Here is a 23,293-nt window from a genome sequence, read left to right as displayed (position 1 = left end):
ACTTTTCAATTTTCTTATTAGTAATTATTAATTTATATAATATTTTGGGACCTATAAATACTTAAGGGAGATTTTTGAAACGTATTAAATTATTATATTGTCGAAATTATTATTTTAGCACTATAGATCCAAGAAAGGACTAAGAAAATTTATTATTTTAACGAGATTACTATTTTAGTGAGTATTAATTTACAGAGGTTCTACTGTATTTTATTTGATCTGTAGGGATATACATGCCATCTTAACAACTGAATTTAGGCACTGACATTTTGTTTGTAGGTCACACCTTTCCTTGGACATTTCAGTCTACCAAAATTTTGTTCTACATATTCGAGGCAGTTAATAGAAGAAAACAAGAAATAAAACTTTACATTAGAATCCTATTATTGGGGCTTTGAAGGTCAATGGTCTTTTGGGGCTTTTCAGGATCATGAAATAGTAAATGAGGTTATCCCTTATCACATCATATTCCTAATATCTATTATACCCTTACCTAAATTTCACTATTCATAAAATATATAAAAAAAAAATACCTAAATCTATAATCTTCTCCTTCTCTTTCTCATTTACAATCATCATGAAGATGATGATCATGATTCCATCATGATGAAGATCATAAAAAAAATAATAAAAAAAATTTATTATCTTTTCCCCATCCTCTCTTCTCATTCATAAATTGTGAAAAGATGATGAGCATAATTTCATCATGATGAGGATGATGATCATCAAAAAAATCGGAAACCATTTTCTTCTCCTTCTCCTTCTCATTCAAAGATCATGATAAAGATGATGATCATCATACAAAGAAAAAAAATTAAGAAAACGCATTATTTATTTTTGTTTTAAATGGTTAAAAAATCCAATTCGATGAATTTCTGGTAAAAAAAAACAGTTTCCGAAAGTATTTACGGCTGGGAGTTCTTAGATTCCCAACCGTGGATCAAGATTACGGCTGGGATAGTTTGTCGACCCAACCGAGAGTCCATGTTTCGGCTTGGTTTTTCCAACCGAAAGTTTTTTCGATTTTCAGAACCAGTTACGGCTAGGCTTTCCCAGCCTTAACTGCACTTCGTCTTGGTTTTCGGCTAGGATAATTTGTCGACCCAACCGTATAACAAAAAAACGGTTGGGAAATAATGGTGTTCCAAGCCGTTTTTTTATTTACGGCGGGGAAATAAAGAACTCCTAGCCGAAATCATTTTTCTGATTATTTTTGTTTTTAGAACCAGATAAGGCTGGATTTTCCCAGCCGTAACTGGTTCTGCTAAAAACATCAGAAAATTGATTTCGGTTGGGAAAACCAAGACGAAACATGTACTTTCGGCTTGGAATCTAAGAACTCCCAGCCGTAAATACTTTCAGAAACTTTTTTTTAACCCGAAATTCATAGAATCATATTTTTTAACCATTTAAAAGCAAAAATAAATGATGGGTTTTCTTAGTTTGTTCTTTTTATGATGATCACCATCTTTATTATGGTCTATGAATGAAAAGGAGAAAGAGAAAATTATAATTTTGGGTTTTTTTTATGATCATCGTTCTCATCATGATGAACTATGATCATCATCTTTATCACAATTTATGAATGGGAAGAGAAGTGTGGAGAGAAGATAATAGATTTAGTTTTTTTTTTAATGATCTTCATCATGAAATCATTATCATCATGATTTGTAAATGAGAAGGAGAAAATTATAGATTTAGGATTTCTTTTTATTGAATATTGAAATTTAAGCAAGGATATTTTTCGACTATTTCATATACCTTGAGTCCCCCTATCCATTTTTTGGCTACACATAGCATTAGCCCACAAAAACTCTCTCCCCTACATCCCGATCTCCCCTCCTTTATAATGCTAAGTCATATCTCCCCTCCTTTATAATGCTAAGTCATATCCACTAAGTCATATCCGCTCCCACGTCGCACGGTGAGTTTGACACTCCTCTCAAATTAAATTAAAGCTTTGAGTAAGAACAATCCTGAACACGACAAGTGTCGGGATTTTATTGATCGAGACATTAAAACATCAATTACACTCCGTTTACACCATGTATTTTACACCATGAATTAGTTACATTTGGTTCACACCAAATACTTAACTGGACGTTACTCACGTCCATTAGGTAGACATATATCCATTGAGAAAAACAGAAAGAAAAAAAAAGAAGATAACTCCTGCCGACTAAACCTAAAACCAAACTCCTCCTCAAGTTCATCGATACCTCCATCTGTCTCCCTGAAACCATCTCCTAATCACAGTGGTGGTCAATCGAAACCATCACCATCAGCATACACAGACTTCCCTGTTCTTTTTAACCAAGTCAGTCCAGGGTAGTAATCCGTCAGAACTACCTTGCTTCACATTCATAATTAACTCCATTGTTCAACCACCACCATGACAGCAGCAACATTGTTGTTTTCGGCAAACTCTCATTACCTGCACCAATTCGGGTCCACCATATCCCATTTTGAAATTAAAGACAAACCCGTCCTTTAGTATCCCATCACAACTCAGAATACTCCCATTTAATTGCAGCCACTTATTCAAAGACGAACATAAAGATCGATTGCTTCACATAAATTACTAATATACAGATAATCATTAATAGATAAAACATAATTAAAAATTAAGAGAGAAAGATGCGACAGATTGAAATTTGTGGAGAAAGAGAGGGAACAGGAAGAGCCTAGACTACTAATTAAACTGATCATCGAGATTTCTTTGAAGAAGATCGAAAAAGGAACTGATACGCTAAAAGACTTGAAGATAGATAAAGACGAAATATGAAGAATTTTTTTGATTTTCTCCGGTATTCTAAGCAACATGGTATCTTCGTTTTAGTTTTTAATTGTAAAAGCAGAGAAGAAATATGAAGTGGAAAGAAAGAAAAGACGGTGTTGTCTGTGATACATGACACGTCTAACTGATTGTTGGAAAGGCAGCACACGTGTTAAAAGATACATGATGGCTAAAGGCATCCGTGAACTGAATAATAGCTACCGAGAAAAGGTGCCCAATACCAAAACTGCAGTGGCTGCTTTGAGGAACTGTACGGTCTGTTCAATATGCTTATTGTCCAAGGGGCCGACGATAAATTGAGGGAAAATACAAGTTTTTCCAACTGAAAACGTCGGAGTAACTAACCACAGTCAAAAACTGACAAAAATGAAAGAGAGTGGCAGAGCGCTACTGCTAGCCACTGAGCAACACCGCATAAATCAAGAATGATCTATTTCCCATTAAAATAAAAATAAGAAGAAAACCAAAAGGGTGAAATATGGTGCCTGGATCATCAAAAGAAAATATAAACGGCCAGGCGAGGCGAGGCGAAAACGAGCCAGATGAAATCAAAAATCCTAAGTTGGACCCTCTGCAAAGCACGGTTTAGGTATTAATTTGTTAAAAGGAAAAAAAAAGTTTAACGCATCACGATGGGGAGGGGCGAAGCCACACCATACTAAATCAAAAATATGGTTAAAAGAAAAGGTTGCACGATGCGTAGTACGGGCATAATCAAAAATTCTAAGCGACAGGGCGAGGCAAAGCCGAACCATACCAAATAAAAAATGCTAAGCCTATATCGGGAACTACTCCAATTCAAAAATCCTAAGCATTCATCGGGACGGGACGAGACAAAGCGATTCTCGGATCTGTCCGGTGCATAGCACGGACATAAAATCTAGTAATATAGGATTCTTACAATAAGCTTCTTTTTAACAACATTGCTTTTACAACAACTACTTCGAATCTTCACCAACGGTCCAACACCTATCGAAATCAACACTTCATTTTCAACTGTGAACTTCCTACTCCTAGGTATGAAAATTTTGGGGTTTTTATTTTTTTTTCTCATTCATTTAAGATTAAGATTAAATATGAATCATACAAAATATAAATGGGTTGAGAGTGATTTGTCATTTCTAGGGTTTGAATAAAGATTTTCTGTTTGTTTAAATCAGTTGTAACATGAATTGATTCAATTTTAAATCAGTTTCAGGGACTGTATTACATCCACTAGTTCAAAATGGTTAGTACTAAACGAAAATCATCTGAAATGGTTGAAGAGGAGCCGAAACAGAAGAAAATTCCCGTTCTCCCATGGATGAGAGCTCCTATAAATGTTAATCTTATTGAAGATATTCTATTGGAACATGTTCCTGGTCTTGATCCCAGGTATCCCCTCTCCCCCTTTATCTGTCATTCACTTTTAGTGTTTCTGATTGTTTCTTTGATTATTGAATTATTTTTGTTTAGATTGGTGGAGGCATTAAGTAATATCAATGGGAATTTTACTACATTGTATCCAATTCAATATGCAGTATGGAAACAAACAATTGGACCTGGTCAATTCGAGAGAGACCTTTGTATTAATTCACCAACTGGAAGTGGAAAAACCTTATCTTATGCATTGCCTATTGTTCAATCTCTTTCAACACAGAATGTTAGACGCTTACGCGCATTAGTCGTCTTGCCTTCCCGTGATTTGGCAGTGCAGGTTCGTCTTCGAACGTTGGTAATTGATGTGTTAATTTTCTAGAGTTGGGCTGTTTAGTGATTTTTTTTTTCTTTCTTTTTTTGCATTTTATAGGTAAAAGTGTATTTGAATGTATAGCACCAGCTGTGGGGTTAACTGTTGGTTCAGCTATTGGTGGTAAAGGTAAAATGTCAGATGAGATAGCACAGCTCATTAAGCGGCCTGAGCTCGAGGCAGGTGTTTGGTATGACCCAGAGAAAGAATTAGAAAGCGGAGTTGATATTTTAGTGGCAACACCTGGAAAACTGATGGACCATATTAACACAACAAAGGGATTTACTCTTGAGCATCTTCAGTTTCTTGTAAGTGATAAACTGTGTGAACTGAGTTATCTATGCACAATTTTTAGACTGAAATTCTTCTACTCTAGTTTCTTATGTTTATATTCCGTTTGTTTGTCCCTTCCCTCAAGTTTTCTCGTTGATGTATCAACTTGCTATGCTTGTATGAATAGATTTAGACTTTAAACTCGTAATCTCGCCCTTAAAATGATGAATCTAAGGACATCGACTGTCTGGAGAGGTTCTGTATACGTAGCATACTCAAGTAGATATTTTGTTGCTAGAGCAATTTTGTGTTTACAGTTGTATGTGTGGTAGGGGATTCTGAATTCGTAATAGCTTGTGCCTTGCTAGTATGACATTCTAATTTTGTTAAGTGATATTTCACTTGTAATCTATAAGGAATTCAAAAAGTTGACGAATATCTTGGCAAGTTAGAATTGTCACATGATTGTATGCTTAGATACTAATGATGAATACAAATTCATCTAAATGATTCACTTGATGAGAATGTTCGGGTTCGTTTCTGCCAGGTTTAACTCCTATCACTCTAAGCTCCCTATCTTTTTGGATCAGTAGTCAGTATTGTCGTAACCCAAGGTTCATCATGCCTTTGAATTAAATCAATGGCATAATGTCTCAATAACTAAAGGCATGGGTCATTGAAACTGTTTAGTTAGAAGAATCACAACAAACATATCATTGACCAGTTCTATCATAGGACCTCAGCTAACTGTAGTAATATATATAAGCTTACATACTTGAGATTTTCAGGTAGTTGATGAAATAGACAAGCTACTTGGAGAGGAATATCAAGATTTTCTTCATGCCGTGCTTCAATTGACCCGTTCAGATGAGGAACACCAGTTTTCACATATGAGGGCTTCTCAATCTTTGTTCGGTCCCCTGAGAACTATAAGAAGATCGTAAGTTTTATATGATCCCATTTTGATACTTAGTTTGTAAAATCAATTGTTTGTTAACTTCAGATAAATTAACCTTTAAGAGGATTGGGACAGATTTGTCCGCTAAAAGTTTACCTGAGCGAGTGCCAATACATTTCGTCAGTGCTCCTGAGTTTGTTTTATTACAGTATGATACTACATATACATGTAATAACAAGCTATGCCATTGACCTTAGAAAACCGCTGTTGCAGGATGATTATTTGAATACTCCACGGTTGTGGATTTGTCAGAGGCCATTTCTGTCTCTCACATAGTCTGCAGATTCCTTTAAGCTAATAGTAAACCTAATCACCTTCAAAATATAATTTTTTGATGTAGCGGTAACGAAAGGGGGTTTAAAGGTAAATCTTCCCCGAGGCTTGTGAAGATGATTTTATCTGCCACTCTGACCCAAAGTCCTAGCAAGCTTTCCAAGCTTGATCTGCATCATCCTCTGTTTTTGACAACTGGCCGCTATAAGCTACCTGACAAGCTACAATTATTCAAATTGGTACGTCTCCTTGAGCATTATCTTACTAAACAGTCCGTTCCGTTCCTTTATTTTATTTTTTATTTTGTTTGAAGCATCAATTCATTCCTTTGGAGGTTCTGTATAATTTCCCGTACTTGGTTACAGAAAAGAGCAATCTGGTTACACTACTTTAATATTGTTAAATAATCTATGTATCATGTGAACATTCTTTTAGTAACCTTCTATTTTTAAGAGATTCCAAAGTTATTCTTTTCATCAATTCACGTATATTTTCCTTTGATTTCTTTGTTTAGACATGTGAAGTAAAATGTAGACCTCTTTACTTGGCGGCACTTCTGCATGAGCTAAAAGGAGAACAAAGTATTGTTTTTGCAAAATCTAAGGATTCAACTCACGAACTTTGTACCATGTTAAATTGTTTTGATTTGCCCTTTAAGATCAAAGAATATTCTGCTTTTCAACCTCAATCTCTACGAAGGTAAATCCTGTACTGATTAAGAAAATCTACGTTTCAACTTCTGAGCTGTATATGTACCTTGCAGCCTGAAGGTATCACTCGGTTATATTTGCAATACTAGAGTCTGTTTGATGCTGGATATTCTCCTTAGTGAATTTTCATATTCCGTCCTTCGTTTGCAGCAAGACACTCGAAAAATTTCGGGAGGGAAAAATACAGGTGCTTATTGCTTCAGATGCTATGACTCGTGGTATGGATGTTGCAGGGGTGAGGAATGTGATTAACTACGCCATGCCTTTCCATGTTAGGACATATATCCATCGCGCAGGTCGGACTGCCAGGGCAGGGAATAGTGGACATTGCTTCACCTTTCTGGCAAGAAATCAGGTATACGGACTCTATGATTTCTTCGCAAGACATTTGTCAAAATAGTTACTAATACCAGAACAAGTTCCTTCACTTTTTTTTACCCTAGATCTAATAGTAAAGGACGGCCTATCAATTTGTATTTGTTATTTATTAAGGCTTAGTAGTCTAAAAGAGCATTAGGTTTAGTCTGTCAAATTGGTTTCGATGATGAGGTATAAATGAATAATTTGAAGAAAAAAAAAATGATCCTTTACCACTTCTCCCAATCGAACTAAGACAAAAAGTTCTTTAATGTTTTATGTATTCAAGTATTGTATTTGATCTCTTGTTTACTGAAGGGATTTGGTTAAAAGAAGAGAGGAAACAGGCTGACATTAAAGTCTTTTGTATGAACTTTTATGAACTTTTATCTTGAAACACGATTTCTCTTTTCTGTTGTGTAATATGTGAAACTCATTTTCTACTAGTCTGCTCAATGTCTTCTTTTTTCACTGATTTTACATTTCAGGTTGTTGAGTTTAAAAAACTTCTGAAAGAAGCTGATAAAGACTCTTGTAGTGTTCATAATGTACCCGAAGATATATTCGAAAAACTTAGCTCAGTTTATGATTCTGGTAGTTTCTCAATCTTTATTTCCATAAAAGAATATCTAGTAGTCAATTTAACTTGATCAGTAACTTGAGTACTAGGTTGATTTGAGTTAGCCTATCACTTAAGATTTCTACTCTGTTTCAAAACAGCAAACCAGAAATATAAGGAGTGCATGCAACAGGAGAAGTTCAAAAAAAGACGTCAAATGAACTTCCAGTCTTCCAGAGCCTCGGAAGGAAGCATGAAGATCAGCCAAGAAATGGAATAGTCAAACGAATTAGGGTTTGGTATACTTCATCACCAATTTTTGGTTCTTCTGTATGTAAAAACTAGTTATTGCACAAGCCATTTCTTAGAAAGTAAATGTGATAGTAATGCGAATAATTCCTTTTTTTATGTTACAAAAATTCCTCAAGTGAAATTGTGTACCAAAATGTTAACTAATATTTCAATCACATGTTTTAACCAACAACTTGAAACATTAATGCAATCTAGGGAGATTTCTGGTGGGGAAAGGGATGTTACTTAAAATGTTTTTATTTTTTGTGCAGTAGTTATGGGAAATTTAGGGTTCAAAGAAGCCAATAAAATGAAAATGGCTATGATGGCCAAATTAGCCTGGAGATTGCTTCTCAACCAAAGGCTTTGTGGGCTAGTATTCCAAGAGACAAGTACTTTAGAAATACAACAATTTTTCACACAAAAAGGCATTACAATGAGACATGAATACGGAAATGTATTAAATAGGGAGTGTCGATGATTCACAAATTTAGCTGTTGGGAAGTCGGGGTCCGTGGTTCAAAACTAAACTCTTTCAACACTTACATCCGAGTTAATCGACTCAGAAGTGGAACTTAGATAAAGTTAGAAATAACTTTTCTTCATGTATCTCAGATAAAAGTATAAAGATCAAACTTTTTCCAGACATAAATGGGAAAATGAAAAAAAGACATCTTAAGATGGCTTTTAACTAAAAATGGTAAACTCTAAAATCGATGTATGATAAATTGCATAACAATGTACCTAACCAGACTACGCAACCCACGGTCGCCTTATGGAAAGCCTTTTGGAAGTTGAATGCATCGCAGAGAAATTAAGATCTTTTTGTGGAAATACATCCATAATGCATTACCAATTAGGAAATTGCTAGGTCATTACTTAGGAAACATGGACTTACATTGCATTTTTTTTGTAATCATCCATGCGAGTCTCTGAAACATTTTTTTCTTTTGATGTGCTTACACAAATTTGTATGGATGCTACCACCGTTGCCAGGTTTGAATTATAACTTAAACCCAGGCCTTTTATTGAAGAATCTTTACTCTAACAGGATTGTAGGAAATTCAGAGAATAATGTGATCGAAATTGTAGCCACAAAATGTTGTATAATATGGAAAGAAAGATGCTTGAGAATTGTCCATGAAAAACCAAAAACAAGTTTGCAGACATCTTAAATTTTGGTCACCTTCTTTGTTACATCTTTCTTTTGAATTGACATCAGGATACACAACTGTTTCAGGAACAATACCAATACCTCTTACAATTCAGAATACTAATAACAGCAAAAGATGGATTTCACCTGAACCAAATACATGTAAAATCAGTTTTGATGCTTTATGGATTAATGAAAATAATATCACAAGTGATGTACTAATCTTACGTGTTGTAATAGGTACAACTATTCAAGATGGATCTGGTATCATCTATGCCTCCATCCCTGAAGGCGCAGAAGCACCGACTTAGCTCGAAGCAGCAAGATGGGAGACATGCACGAATCGTAAATTCTTATGGATTGAGGGAGATTGTAATGGAGTAATTGATTTCGCACAAGGTCAGGCAAAACACGATTCAGCGGAGAAATCAGGCAATTATTTCTGAAGCCATGAGGGTTGTGCTGACATATGAGTCTTTTTTTTGGGTTTTACTTTCAATCGTAGGAATAGTAATAAGGCAGCAGATGCTCTAGCAAAACATGAAAGAATTCAAGGTGCACGCAAACAACAATGGAGACAAATGCCACATTTTATTCATTATGCTTTAGACTATGACACTATGTTTTTACTTTCAAATGCTATATTTTCACATTATGAGTGTAACAACTTGTTGGAAGTTCCCCATATCTCAAAATTCACAAATGAGATAAGGGAAGCCGACAGCGTTAATAGCCTCCTGTAATTTTCTGTTGTTTCAATATATTTTTAAAGAAAAAAAAAACTTGAGACATTAATTCAGTATTCAGCCTCTTAACCAAAACGAGTGGAATACCATATGAAGTAAATTAAATCTCCGAGCAGGTCTATTGAGTACAAAATGTCTCTTCACTTGCATTACTCTCATTTGTATTTTCAGATACTCTGACGTCGAAATATTTTTCAAGATAACCTCAATGTTGGGAAACTTGCCAAGAGTTAAACAAGATCCACTAGGAAGAATGTTTTTCAAGATAACTTAAATGTTGGGAAACTTGCCAAGAATTAAACAAGATCCAGTGAGATTTTTTATAGGAAAAAGTTGTTAAAAATCCGAAAGGGAGGTCTTCAATAGTGTTATAATAAGAAAAATTAAATGGACTGTGAAAAGCGGGGGTCTAACAACCACACCCAATATTTCGTTCGGAAATCTGTACGGACTAACTCCAATATAATTCCAAAAAGAATTAGCTAGACAGTCAAACTTAATCAAGGAAAAACATCCAAGAGTTCTATCTCAATTTCTCAATACATTCTACAATCGAATATATAGAGATCTGTGAGCCTGATTGATATGAGAAATAACTTGATCGGTACCAAAGACCGATGTTCAAGTGTTAATCAATTTCAATCAACAACCAAGGGTTGGATTTACCAATTGATTGAACTACGCACAACTTGTGATATTTCAATTATATAAAAAAATATAATGCGGAAAAGAATTAACACAGACACCAGAAGTTTTGTTAACAAGGAAACTGCAAATGCAGAAAAACCCTGGGACCAAGTCCTGATTTGAACACCACATTATATTAAGCCGCTACATACACTAGTCTACTACAAGTTAACTTCAGACTGGAATGTACTTGAGCCCTAACCAAGTCTCACACCGTTTAAGGTACAGTCGCGTTCCTTACGTCTCTGAATCCCAGCAGGACTCTACACACTTGATTCCCTTAGCTGATCTCACCCACAACTAAGAGTTGCTACGACCCAAAGTCGAAGACTTTATAAACAAATCTGTCTCCCACAGAAAAGTCTATTCTGATAGATAAATCTGTCTCCCACAGAAGTACCTACGAAGTTTTGTTCCGTATTTTGATAAATCAAGGTGAAAAGGAACCAATTGATAATCTGTTCTTATATTCTCGAAGAACGGCCTAAAAATATCAATCAACTCACAATAACTTAACTATATGGTAGTAGAACAAGTTATCGTGGAATCACAAAGAATGAGACGAAGAGCTTTGTGATTACTTTTTATATCTTACCTATCGGAGATAAATCTCGAGAAAATCTTAGAGAAGATAGTATTCAATACGATAGAACAAGTAAGATCAGAACAAGCAACTACAGAAAAAATAGTTGGGTCTGGCTTCAGAATCCCGATGAAGTCTTTAAGTCGTTAACATTAATGGTTTTAGGAAAAACCTAGGTTAAAAGAGAATAAAATCTAGTACGCAACTAGTATCACACATGAGGTGTGGGGATTAGGTTTTCCAATTGCTAGAGTTCTCCCTTATATAGTCTTCAAATCAGGTTTTGATAGCTTTGAAATAAAGCAATCAATATTCACTATTAGATGAAATCCTGATTTAAGATTCAAGCTAAGTTTGCTTAAAACCAAAGCAATATCTCTCCACCGTTATATGCTCTTAGCTTTTTACACACAAATGAAATATACCTTAATTTAGATATGGGTAACCGTACCTAAACGTGTACATTGAGTTGGCTCAACAATAGTTAACCGAAGTTAGCCATATGAACACTTTTGTATTAACCACATTCATCTAACACTTCTAGATCAAATGATAATAAAATGAACCTAATTGTGTTACTCATAGATTTGTTCAATTGTTTGTATTCTCATAGAAGTATACAAGACACAATTGAAACAAAATCAGATTTGATTCAAAACAACCAATTCATGAACATTTAGCCACAATTTGCAAATATTGCATTCCTTAATTTATAAATGTATTTTTTCTTGAGTATGAAATCATACTTAACCGATTTTAGAACTTAAACCAACTTAGTTTGCAAACGGGTGCGCAAACTTAAGTTCCGAACTTTGGTCTTGACCGACAGTTCGCAAACGGGTACGCATACTATTGTTCCGGACCTAACTCAGGTAGAACCATTGGTATAATCGTATGAAAACTTGGTTCCCAGACTTTGACAGTTAAAACCGCTCGCATACTGGTATGCAAACTTGGTTTCCGGACCTGAATCATACCACAACAGTTTGCATATTGGTATGCATACTGTGTTATATCCAGACAATGGTTAATTGTTATAAACTCCCATTTGAATCATTGAAACATCCTTAGAAGACGAAAATAGCTGTCTCACACAAACTATTAACTTATAAGTAATTTTCAAGTGATCGAATGATCAATACGAAACATTCCGAGTCTACATCAAATGACTGTCTCACACAAATTATGTAAGATGTTTCAAGGAAATTTTCACATGATCATCTTTTGAATCATTATTTAGTTTCCAACAAATAAATTGTTTTCCAACTAAACTCGTCAAGAATAATGATGAACGTAGCTAAAGCAAAAAGCTTTTCAACACATATTTCGAGAAAGATATAAGCGAGTTAAACTCAGCTCGAAATATCAAATGTGTATAATGTAAAAGTCTATATAGCTATACGACTTAGTCTCATTAGGAGATATAATAGAATAAACTTCTGAGTGATAGATAAGTTTAGTCTCTACATACCTTTTGTTTATAAAGTTCCTCCAAGTTCTCCTCAGTAGATCTTTTTCTTCAATCGATGAACGCCGTGAAGTCTAAAGCTCAACTACACATTCTATCCTAATCCGAGACATAGTCATAAGTAGAATAGAAATCAAGACTTATAGTTTTGATCACCTAAACTTAAAAACAAACTTAAGATAGCAACGCTTGCGAGTTCGACCAAGCAGTGATCTAAAAATCCCCCATTTTGTCAATTTTAGTGACAAAACTATCAATACATATGGATTACAAAATAAATAAACTTTGTAACTTCTCATCCAACATGCTTGATTTCCTTGGTTCTTCAACATTCCTTGAATTCTTCGTTACACCAAGTACTCCAGTGATTCTGAACGTGTTCAACGCAACATCATTGTTGTTGAATATTCGTATCCATAACAATAAGAAAACATATGTTCTCAATTATTGTTATACGGTGTCATAGTATTATTACACAACATCAAAGTTCAATTGTATCATAACTTTGACAATAATACTACGGTGATATGTACCACTCCCCCTTAGTTAATACTTCATCTTACAATGAAAACCACTCCTTCTTTGTAGATGGGGAAAAACGAATTGCTGGTTTTTAAGGAATTGAGGAGACGACCATACGGAGGAGACTCCTCGAACCGAGCGAAATGTTAAACCTCACACAGATGCACCGCTGTAAAGGGGGTGCTTTAGATTCGAGAGATCAATATGTAGTACTCCGGCCTAAATCAAGACAATGACCGTTCCAGAGTAAATTCGGTCACAAGAGAGGATGGGTTGATCTGTAGGAGGGAAGCTGAGAAATGTGTGGAATCAATGGTAATCAAAGATTGTGGGTGTGTGAATTCTGAATATGATAAGCTCTGAGTGATTGAAATTGCTCAATTGAGAGTAGTTGCTCAATTGATGAGTTGATGATCTCGTGTTGTCAGTTTGACGTGAGATTGATGATACTGATGATGATTCAATCATGATCCAGAGACTTATTTATATTGCTGGAATTGTAGACACCATTATTCCAGGAAGTGTGACAGTTGATGGAATCAAGGAGTGGGGAAGTGGAGATCGTGTTTGAAACCAGTTGCTCAACGTGCGGAGACTTGGTCGATTTTCCACCCACTACCTCGTGAATTCCTTCAACTGATTGCACGACTTTCTCACATTCCATCGCGTGTTTGAACACACGTGTCGTAGACCGCCAGACCAAAACCTAAGTGATATCCCCCCAAGTGACACGATTGACATCTCGTGGTTTGTTAGTCAATTGATGACTTCGTGGTTTGATGGGACGATGAGTCCATGTAGTCGTTGAGTTGAACATGATGTTCTGAAACTCGTGAATTGAACATGTCATGAGATAGAGGTATAGTTCTTACAATGAAGTGAGCAAGTATTGCTCATTCGGTGGATCTTTGAATATTGATTGTTGAACCAATATTCCTTGGTTTGAACAAATATTCATGTGATGAATTGTTGAATATTTGATCGTCTGAGCATGTGTTGCTCGTCTGATGGATTATTGGCAGCGTACCAAAAATATTAATTAGAATACTGGTCGTTGAACCGAGCATAATTAATAAAATTAATGACCATGAGGTCGTCATAAAATTATTAAGGTTAGAATCTGGAATGATGATCCTTGGATTCAGAAACCCTAATTGGATCAATTGATGATCAATTCATGGTTCGTCAGAATTTCAACCATGGGACGAAGGAGGGAGCGATTACATGGGGCCGTGGATCAACCATGTAGTGTCCATATGCTCTCGTGAGCAAATACGAAGAACTCCTGAAGAGTTGACGATTTGTTGGTGAAAGAATGATTAAATGTTGGTTTAATCATTTATTTGAAAATGCTCGTCTGAGCCTTAGGTGAGAAAACCTAATTAATTATGACGAGGCGAGGGACCGACCATGGAGTCATGAAATCGGCCCTGGGTTGTCCCGTCACCGCCTGACGATCACTTCATGAAAATCCAAAGTGTTTGGGAGAGTTTTGGACCTAATACGAGCAATTGTGCAAATTAGGTCAAAACTGTGAAAATTGATGGGACCGGCTTCCGTGAGCCAAAGAGCCAATCTTGGTCGGTCAAGATAGTGTGCTCGTGTCCCCAAGGTGTCCGCATCTCAGTCCTGAGAATTTTGATATTTTCTGGCGTGCAATTGAGCATCCATTCGAGAAAAATATGCCAAAATTAGGGTTTCGACGAAACTTAGGAAAACACCATGAGATGATGAAAAATAATTATAAAATAAGGAATGAGGAGGCGTGGGACCGCCGTGGTCCAGGCATGGTCGGCCGGCCACGACCACGGTCCCGAGGTGCCTTTTCCTTAATTTTATAATATTTTGATGATTTTATGAAAAATTCATGAATTTTGAGAAATTTGATGAATTTTGGGAGTTTCCATGAATTGAAGGAGTTTTCATGAGTTCAAGGAAGCAAAAAATATTAAAATAATAAAACAAGGGCGTCTGGGACCTTGGAAGGCATGGTCGGCCGGCTAGGTCCCGGTCCCACGAGTTTCTCTAATTTTATAATGATTTTATGAAAAATTCATGAATTTTGAGAAATTTGATGAATTTAGGGAGTTTCCATGAATTGAAGGAGTTTTCATGAGTTCAAGGAAGCAAAAAATATTAAAATAATAAAAAACAAGGGTGTGTGGGACCGTGGAAGGCATGGTCGGCCGGCTAGGGCCCGGTCCCACGAGTTTTCCTAATTTTTTAATATTTTTAGGTATTTTGATGATTTGAGGGAATTTTTCCTAATTTGAGAGAAATACCATGAAATCAAGGAATTTGATGAATTCAAGAAACTAATAATAAAATAATAAAACAAAGGGGAGTGTGGGACCGACTAGGACATGGCCGGCCGGCCGTCCAAGACCCGGTCCCACAAGTTTTCATAATTTATTTTATTTTATTATTATTTGATGATTTGTGCAAAAATACCATGAAATCAAGGAGTTTTTTTCATGAAATTAGAGAAATAATAATAATAATAAAATAAAATAATAAGGAACCGTGGGTGTGGGCCCGGTTGGGACCAAGGCATGGCCGGTTGGCCAATGTTCACGCCCCACACTCCTTTCCTTAATTTTATATTATTTTTTATGGATTTATGGAAGTACCATGAAACCGAGGAGTTTCCTCAACACGAAGGAGATTTGATAAAATGAGAGAATTTTCATCGAATCATGGAAAATAATAAAAATGCATTAAAAATATAAAACTGGCGTGGGATTGACCACAACACGGTCGGTCGGTCGTGTGTCCGTGCTCCCAGCATCCTGGTCAATATTTTTAATTATTTATTATTTTCTTCTCTATTTTGCATAGGTTCATCGTTTCGTTGTATTTTTGAAATACTCGTTCGTGCGGTGATTGTTAGTGTATCATCGTTGAATACACCTTCACCATTTGAATCGGGGCTTACTTAGAGGTAGCTCAGACGCCCAATTGTTGATTATTTATTACTAATTGTGGAATTCAGTGGAGAATAATTCACAAAACTGAGTAATAAGATGTTTATTATTAATTCATAGGATCAACTGAGGATTCAACTACGAATTCAAAATAATAAAGTGAGCATTACCATTCCATGGGATCGTAGATTCGACCATAGAATCAGAGTAATTAAGGTTTATCTATTACCATTTATGAGACCAGTTGTGGATTCGATCATGAAATCGGAGTAATGAGATAATATAGTTATTGCTATTCTATGAGATCAAGTTGCGGATTCGATCATAGAATCAGAACATTTGTTATTGTCATTCCATGGGACCAGTCGTGGATTCGACCATGGAATAAGAGCGATTGTAATTAGGAATAATTAACTTTATGGCTCTATACTAGCAGAGCAAGCTATCTAGGAGCATTAATTATCATGATACGAGCTTGCCGGTAAGTCATATCCTTTATATAGTCAGGGTAAACTTGTTGTTTGTTCCTGAAGACGTTATCGCTCTATACTAGCAGAGCAAGCTGTCTAGGAGCCGTCCATCTCGTGATGTTGTATAGAAATAATCACTGAAAGTATCCAGTATTCATGAGATATGCCGTTGTCCAGTCGTGAGACTACATATCTACATGTACTCTGAGAGAAAGTACTCTCTGTTGAGAATTCGATGAGAGACTCGTGTCTCGATACTCACGTCTGATTGCTGAATCAGAGCTTCGTATAATTATGAGTTTACGAATTTAGCCTTTGTCGAAATCCACCATCTACATTAAGTCCCCTGCTTACTGAGGAAAGCTGTGTTCCTCAGTCAACATTAAATGGTGATTTTCCGGCCATAAATAATAATACCAGTAATTGAACTTAGTCGTAAGTTGAGACGTTATCGGATTTAGAGAGCATGAGCAAACCACGACTTGATGAAGGCTTCAATGTCATGATTGGAGCATCGTTTGATGAGCATAAATTGGTGTTGAACCGCTGGTTTGGACGACGAGTCCGTGGTCGGTTAGGATTCGCGGGTCGGGCCCAATAAGGAAATCCTTAGAAAATTAGGTTTTGGAAATAAAAATTGATATAAAAGGGATTAATCCTTTTTTTTTCACACGACCAGCACCTTGATCAACTCTTCATCTTCATCACGCCAGCAGCAGGAAGTCGCCGAGTTCCAGCGCCGCCGCCGCCTGTCGCCGTTGCCGCCGGCCAATTTCCGTCAGAACTTTCCAGGTGCGTTTTTTTTTCCTGATGTTTATGATCCTCATGAGTTGTTCATGCTTTTATCATGATGAAGTCATATACATGTGTGTATATTAGTGTGAGTTTTATGAAAAAAACCTCGTTTTTGAAAAACGTATGTTCGTTCAATCGTTAGTCTTGAAAACTAACTATAATCCCTGATTTAGGAGAGATTTTTTTTTATTATATGAACCTAGGTTCAGTGATAAAACTTAGTTTATGATATTTCATGGGTACCAAGGTTTTATCATAAAAGAAGTGAATTTTCATGAAATCGGAGTAATCCTTCGTTTTAAAGACAAATAACGATGACACGAAGGAAAATATGTATGATGAACTTGTGTCTAGTAATAAAATTTTGCTTATGAGCTTTCATGTAAATACAAAACTTTATCATATGTATGAGATGTGAGCTTTCACAATATTTTTTGAAATAAACCTTCGTTTTAAAGACAAATAACGACGATACGAAGGAAAATAAAGTTTTTTTTTTTATATATGTATCCGTGACATATATTGTGCAAAATATGATGGTATATTTTATTTGAATGAATTTGTTTTCATTAGATAAAATTCTTGAGAATTTATGTAAGCAATGTTGCATTAATTGCTGTTTTTTTTGAAAAATCAAAACGTGGGTTTTGAGGAACCTTCGAAGATAGACAATATATTTATGATGAAATATTTTATTATTTTAAACTTCATAGGTCAGTTGTGTGAATGTTCACATTATGGAAATTGTGTCCGTGATTTCATGAAAAATCAATTTCGGAAATTAAATAAAGTTTCGTTCGTTTTTTGCAGTTTTCGAAGAGACGAACGATTTTGAGGTGTTAACTCTAGCATTACTATCACTATTGTTAGTGGAAGTATAAAAGGTAAGAGTTAAGAGTTACCATTTTTTCTTGTATTTCCTTGATTTATATCTGGACAACATATTGAAGTAGAATGTAGTGTGAACCTTTTCAGCTACTTAGCAAAGATGTCCAATTCCCAAGCTGACGACGCCTCGAGGGAAGAGATGTGTGTTGACGATGGTATCTCCAGAGATGAGACATGCATGGATAAAAATTCCGTTGGGGGAGACGAAGACGAAATCCCTGGGATTAAGAATGTCCCGAACATAGATGATGCATTCTTTGAAAAAGATATTCCAGGAGCTGAGCAACATTTGAAATCCCCAGTGTATCGTCTTTTGATAAATCCCAGAACTGTTGCTCAGAAGAAATTGGTGACTCCTAAGACAGTGACGAGGGGTCTTCGCCTCATCAATCATAGATTTTAAGCTTTCTCGACAACCTTTGGAGAAATCTGCCGGCTGGGCGAGGCACATATTGGGTTTTCCTCATGTGAGGACTATGCTCGACCAGGCGCAGGTGACGAGAGCTATTCAAGCTTCTGGAGAGTTGTTCATTTATCATGATGCAAGTGGTATTGTGGCTCTGTTTGCTCGCTGGTGCATTCCCACTCACACTTTCATATGTAGATGGGGAGAGTTTACCATTACCTTGGAAGACGTGGCGGCTCTGATGCATCTCCCGATCACGGGAAATCTTCCTGGGGATATTTAAGATGAGGATACCCCGTCTCTCATGTCTTGACAGCTGCAATGGAGAAAGCGAATAAGGCTGGTAGTAAAGGATGTTATGCTTCCTGGTTGACACACTGGTGGCCCAAAGACGAGGTTTCTGATAAACCCATCGACGGTATGTTACCCATTTCTGCTTTCTTATGTTTGTGGTTGTCCAGAGACGTTTTTGAAGACAGTGGAAACTTGTTGAAGCCTTTTGTGATTCCCTTTGCTATTAAGATGGCTCAAGGTGAGCAACTTCCGATAGATAGTTTATTTTTAGGCTCCTTGTATTACAACCTGGACTCCTTGATTATAGACTCCAGTGTGTCGAACGGCTTTATGAAGATTGAGTGTTATGCCAACACGATGTTTCTTCAAGCTTTGATGTGGGAGCATTTTAAGAATTATGCACCTACTCCACGTAATGTTCTGCAAGGACCGAATACTGACGCGCGCCATACTTTCCCTGAGAAAGACAATGCTAGGATCATGCGTTGGTCCACCAAGTAGCCTCGTTCTAAAATACGTTTTATTGATGTGTTAGATGAAGAATCTGAGTTCAATTTTCGCCTGTGGGTGTCAGTCCCTAATTATGTTTCTCAGCCGATGACTTTCAATACTGGGGAAAGAACGAGTTTGACGTCTGGTGCGCATCTGAGTGATGGCGAAAGATCTTTCATGTTGAGTTGCACTCCTGGTCATTTGCTATCAGTCACATTTGGAGAGCTTTCAGTGGAGGAGTACAATATTGATAGAGCAGCTCGACAAATGGGTATGGATCAGTGTGTTCCAACCATACGGAGAAGGAAGCCATCAGTTGAGCAACTCAGGACTCATTTGGATCATACTCACGTGGAAGGGAGTAGCTACTGGTTTCCTGGTTCTGATAGATTCGCCTATGTAACCCCAGGTTATGTAGAATTATGGGACCAGCAACTTGGGCGTTTGCGTGGCTTTGTAAGATTTCCCAGACCACCATTCAAGGATCTTCCTTCGGCTGAGATGATTTCCAGTCGACCAAGATTGAAGTATCTTTTTGGTGATAAACGAAAATCGTCTCCAGGATGCTCTCAGGTATGTTTCTTCATATAATCTTCACGAAATTATAAGAACTTTATTCTGATTATATTACTGGATTTCACCACAGGACGGTCGTAATATACGACCTCGAATCGGTGTAGATTTCTCAGAGACTGAGGCAGTTATTCATGGCGGAGAAGGCAGGCACAAAGGTTATAAGCTATTACCTAATACCGTAAAGTCCCCAGTTGGTGCTTTGGTGAGTTCCCAATATTTATCACCGTGAATTTCATTGCTATTAGCATTAGAATCATGAAGCCAACGTTGTTAATTTTGTTCCAGAATTTTACTCCATCAAGTCTTGAAGGTCTTCAATTTTCTGCTACTGAACAAGCAATCGTTGATTTGAGTGACAAAGAAACTGTAAGTATTTCTTCACATGTTCAAATGGGGTGTTTCGTAGATGAAAATATTGATTGTAAAGGACGTGTACAGGAGGATGTCATCATGGAGATGGAGAATTCTGTAACTCAATCATCCTCTGGGAATAGGAATGGAGGTAATTCCCAAGATTCGGAGCCGGATGGAAGTGATGTTCCTCTTGTCGTTGATGTGGACAACTCCAACCTCTTGGACACTTTGGAGACTCCTCAAGTAAGTATATATCCTGTACATTCTTCATAGAAGTATAAAAGGGCTGACTTGTAAATGAATGAATGAGAACCCATGTGAACATGTGAAAACTTAGTCGAATTTTGTCGTCAGAAAATTCAGAAACCAGCTTTTTAGTAGAAACGCTATAGAATCTTCGTCCGGAGTCGGATTTTGATGATCTGCATGTGCAAATTCAATCCCGGAAAAATTCCAAGCTTTGTGAAAGAATTTTTTTAAGTTTTGAGCACGTTCAGAGCCTGAAAAAGGCGAAATAGTAAACTTCCAGGAGACTTCCAGAACTTTTTCAGATTGCGCGTCACTTGACATTTTGGCCACATCTACTCGCTCGTTCATCAGGTTGTCATGAAATTTTGACATGTCATAGAGGACATCCATACGAAGAGAATGGAATATGACACATCCTCGGATTCCTTGTAGATTTCTCCCAGTTAGTCTCCTAGTACAGGGAAGAGTTCAGTTTCTTCAGACGGACTCATCGTAAAATGTGTTTTCATGACTTCCATGTTATTTTCTCGTGCCTTGAATGTAGTATGATGAACCTTGATGATGTTGCCTTGCTGGTATACTGTTTTTCATAATCTCCTTTGGATTCGTGACTCTAACCTCATGTAATCTTCGTATTAGGTGCTAGATACCGAAGTTGAGGATACTGGAGCCAACGATGATAACTCTAACCATTCCGGAGTTATTGATGAAGATACAAACATCCCTGCATTTAAAGGCCATGAGAAGGTCGCTACTGCTGTTATGGAAACTCAGATGGTTGTTGCCTCAGTGATAGAAAAAATCGAGACAGCGGCGGAGAATACTGAAGGAATTGTTGCTTTAGTCGTGGGAGCCGCTCCAGTGACCGAGAACCATATAATAGTGTATGAATATCCAACTGCAGGGGTCGCTTTCGATCCTCTATTTAACACTTTACTCCCGTATCATGAACTGATCGGTGGATTCAGCGTTCCCATTGGATATGCACGCTTGTATGAGACGATATGGAAGAAGTTCGGCCATATGATCGTTGACAGGAAACCTGGGAGTGCTTATGCTTTAATCATGCAAGTAGGCGTTATCTTGCGTGTCGTGAGTGACATGCATACGAGACCCAGGAATGCCGTGACTCCAGATATACTCTTTGATTGGGAGTTTAACTTGGAGAATTCAGAAAGGCTTGGCCTCAACGTGAAATGGCTTCGTAAGAAAATAAACGTTATCAAGGATTCATGTGAGAAGAACATACCCTTTCCAAACGATTCTATGAAGGAGAAGGAGGACAATATTGCCAAGCTGACCGAGGAGTTGAACAAGGAGAGGGCGGCTTTGCAAATCTTGAAGGATGCTGATGAGCGAAAGCCTTTTCTTGCTGATCTCTTGAACTTCTGAACTTCTGAGAGATGTGAGGTTTATACTTGGATTTTTGATATTTAGATGGTTTTGGATTGACTGATGGTTGAGGATTTTCTTATAGATTTGATAGAGATTTTCTTTTACGAAATATGAACTGAATTTTGATAAATTGCTGAATTCAAATACTAATTGCAAGTATTGCAAATGTTTTGGAGGAATTGTAATACAAATGAAAGAAAATCCTAAATGTTAAATCCCAACACCATGAGTGCTTCAAACGCCCAATACCTTAAATGTCCAATAATTTCAGATAAATGCCTTGAGCCAATTTTCGTGAATTACTGGTAGGGTTCTGCCATATGTGTTGGTCAATTTGTAGTATCCTTCGGCCACGGATTCAGCGACCATGAATGGTCCTTCCCAATTGGAGTTCCTTGTAGAATGAAGACCGCGCTGAACTGCTTTGAGAACCAGGTCCCCTTCATGAAACTTGTTAGGCTTGGTCGATTGTGACTTGAATATCTTCCGTTGATTCGGAATTCCCTGTTTGATGGAATTCCTCGATTGTGGCCCGTATGGACACTCGCGCGGAAGAGAGTATCCAGCATAGTGTTGATCATGCTTAGCCAAGTCTTCAGCAATAAACCTCTCGATGGAGTGACCGATTTGAAGAAGTTCTGAACCCAACCATTGAGTGTAATATTGTTGAGGTGAAGTTACCCAGTCGTAGCTTTTGATGACTGCTAAATTATTCATGGGGAGAAGTCCTTGGACCATAATAGCGTATTTGAACATTGGTAATATTGGAGCAAGAGGGGGAATAAGACTTGTCTGAGCTCGAAACCTTCTGTCAAAGGTGTGCGGATTATCTCCAAGTTCCTGTGTAAGTCCCATTAGAGTTTTTACTTCTTCCAGATGCTCAAACGGTGGTGCGTCCTCTGCTTCGTCTTCCGACTCGGAATCCTTGTCGATGACAGGATGTGTTGAAGGCATCGTTGTCCTTTCAGCATGAATCCAAGTTCTCCCAAGGACCATGTCGTATCCAGGGTCTTCCCGGATTATGAAAAACTTGGCCTCAGTGCAGATCGATCTTTCCATAACTTTGAGAGTGATGAAGCCGTATGCATTTCTGGAGATTCCTTCGTGGTCTCTGATTGCTATGGGAGCGTGGGTGGCTTACCGTCGAGTAATACCAGCATCTTTGAGAGTTTTCAAAGGGATGATGTTGACGGCGGTACCAACATCGATGAACGCCCTCTTTAACTCATTTCCTTTAATGTGCACTGTGGTGAGCGGTCCCCAGTCATACATTTCTGTGTCAGTGGCTGAAGGTCCGGTGATAATCTCTTGGATCAACGTACTTCTTCCGGACATGATGTGGTT

The 23,293-nt window shown here is 37.2% G+C and overlaps 1 protein-coding gene across 1 annotated transcript; it reads left to right on the top strand.

Annotated features, from left to right (window-relative positions):
• Positions 1–3,888: 3,888 nt before the first annotated feature.
• Positions 3,889–8,052, top strand: LOC113292646 (DEAD-box ATP-dependent RNA helicase 1-like). The gene is made up of 9 exons (XM_026541533.1): positions 3,889–4,171; positions 4,253–4,497; positions 4,587–4,834; positions 5,588–5,739; positions 6,098–6,269; positions 6,545–6,729; positions 6,891–7,095; positions 7,586–7,691; positions 7,818–8,052. The coding sequence occupies exons 1-9, from the start codon at positions 4,023–4,025 to the stop codon at positions 7,934–7,936; spliced, it is 1,581 nt and encodes a 526-aa protein (XP_026397318.1). The 5' UTR covers positions 3,889–4,022; the 3' UTR covers positions 7,937–8,052.
• The last annotated feature ends 15,241 nt before the right edge of the window (positions 8,053–23,293 follow it).

Source organism: Papaver somniferum, chromosome 1, assembly GCF_003573695.1.
Source record: "Papaver somniferum cultivar HN1 chromosome 1, ASM357369v1, whole genome shotgun sequence".
Taxonomy (NCBI): domain Eukaryota; kingdom Viridiplantae; phylum Streptophyta; class Magnoliopsida; order Ranunculales; family Papaveraceae; genus Papaver; species Papaver somniferum.
Note: the sequence above shows the minus strand (reverse complement) of the source record. Positions and strands in the feature narration are given on the sequence as shown.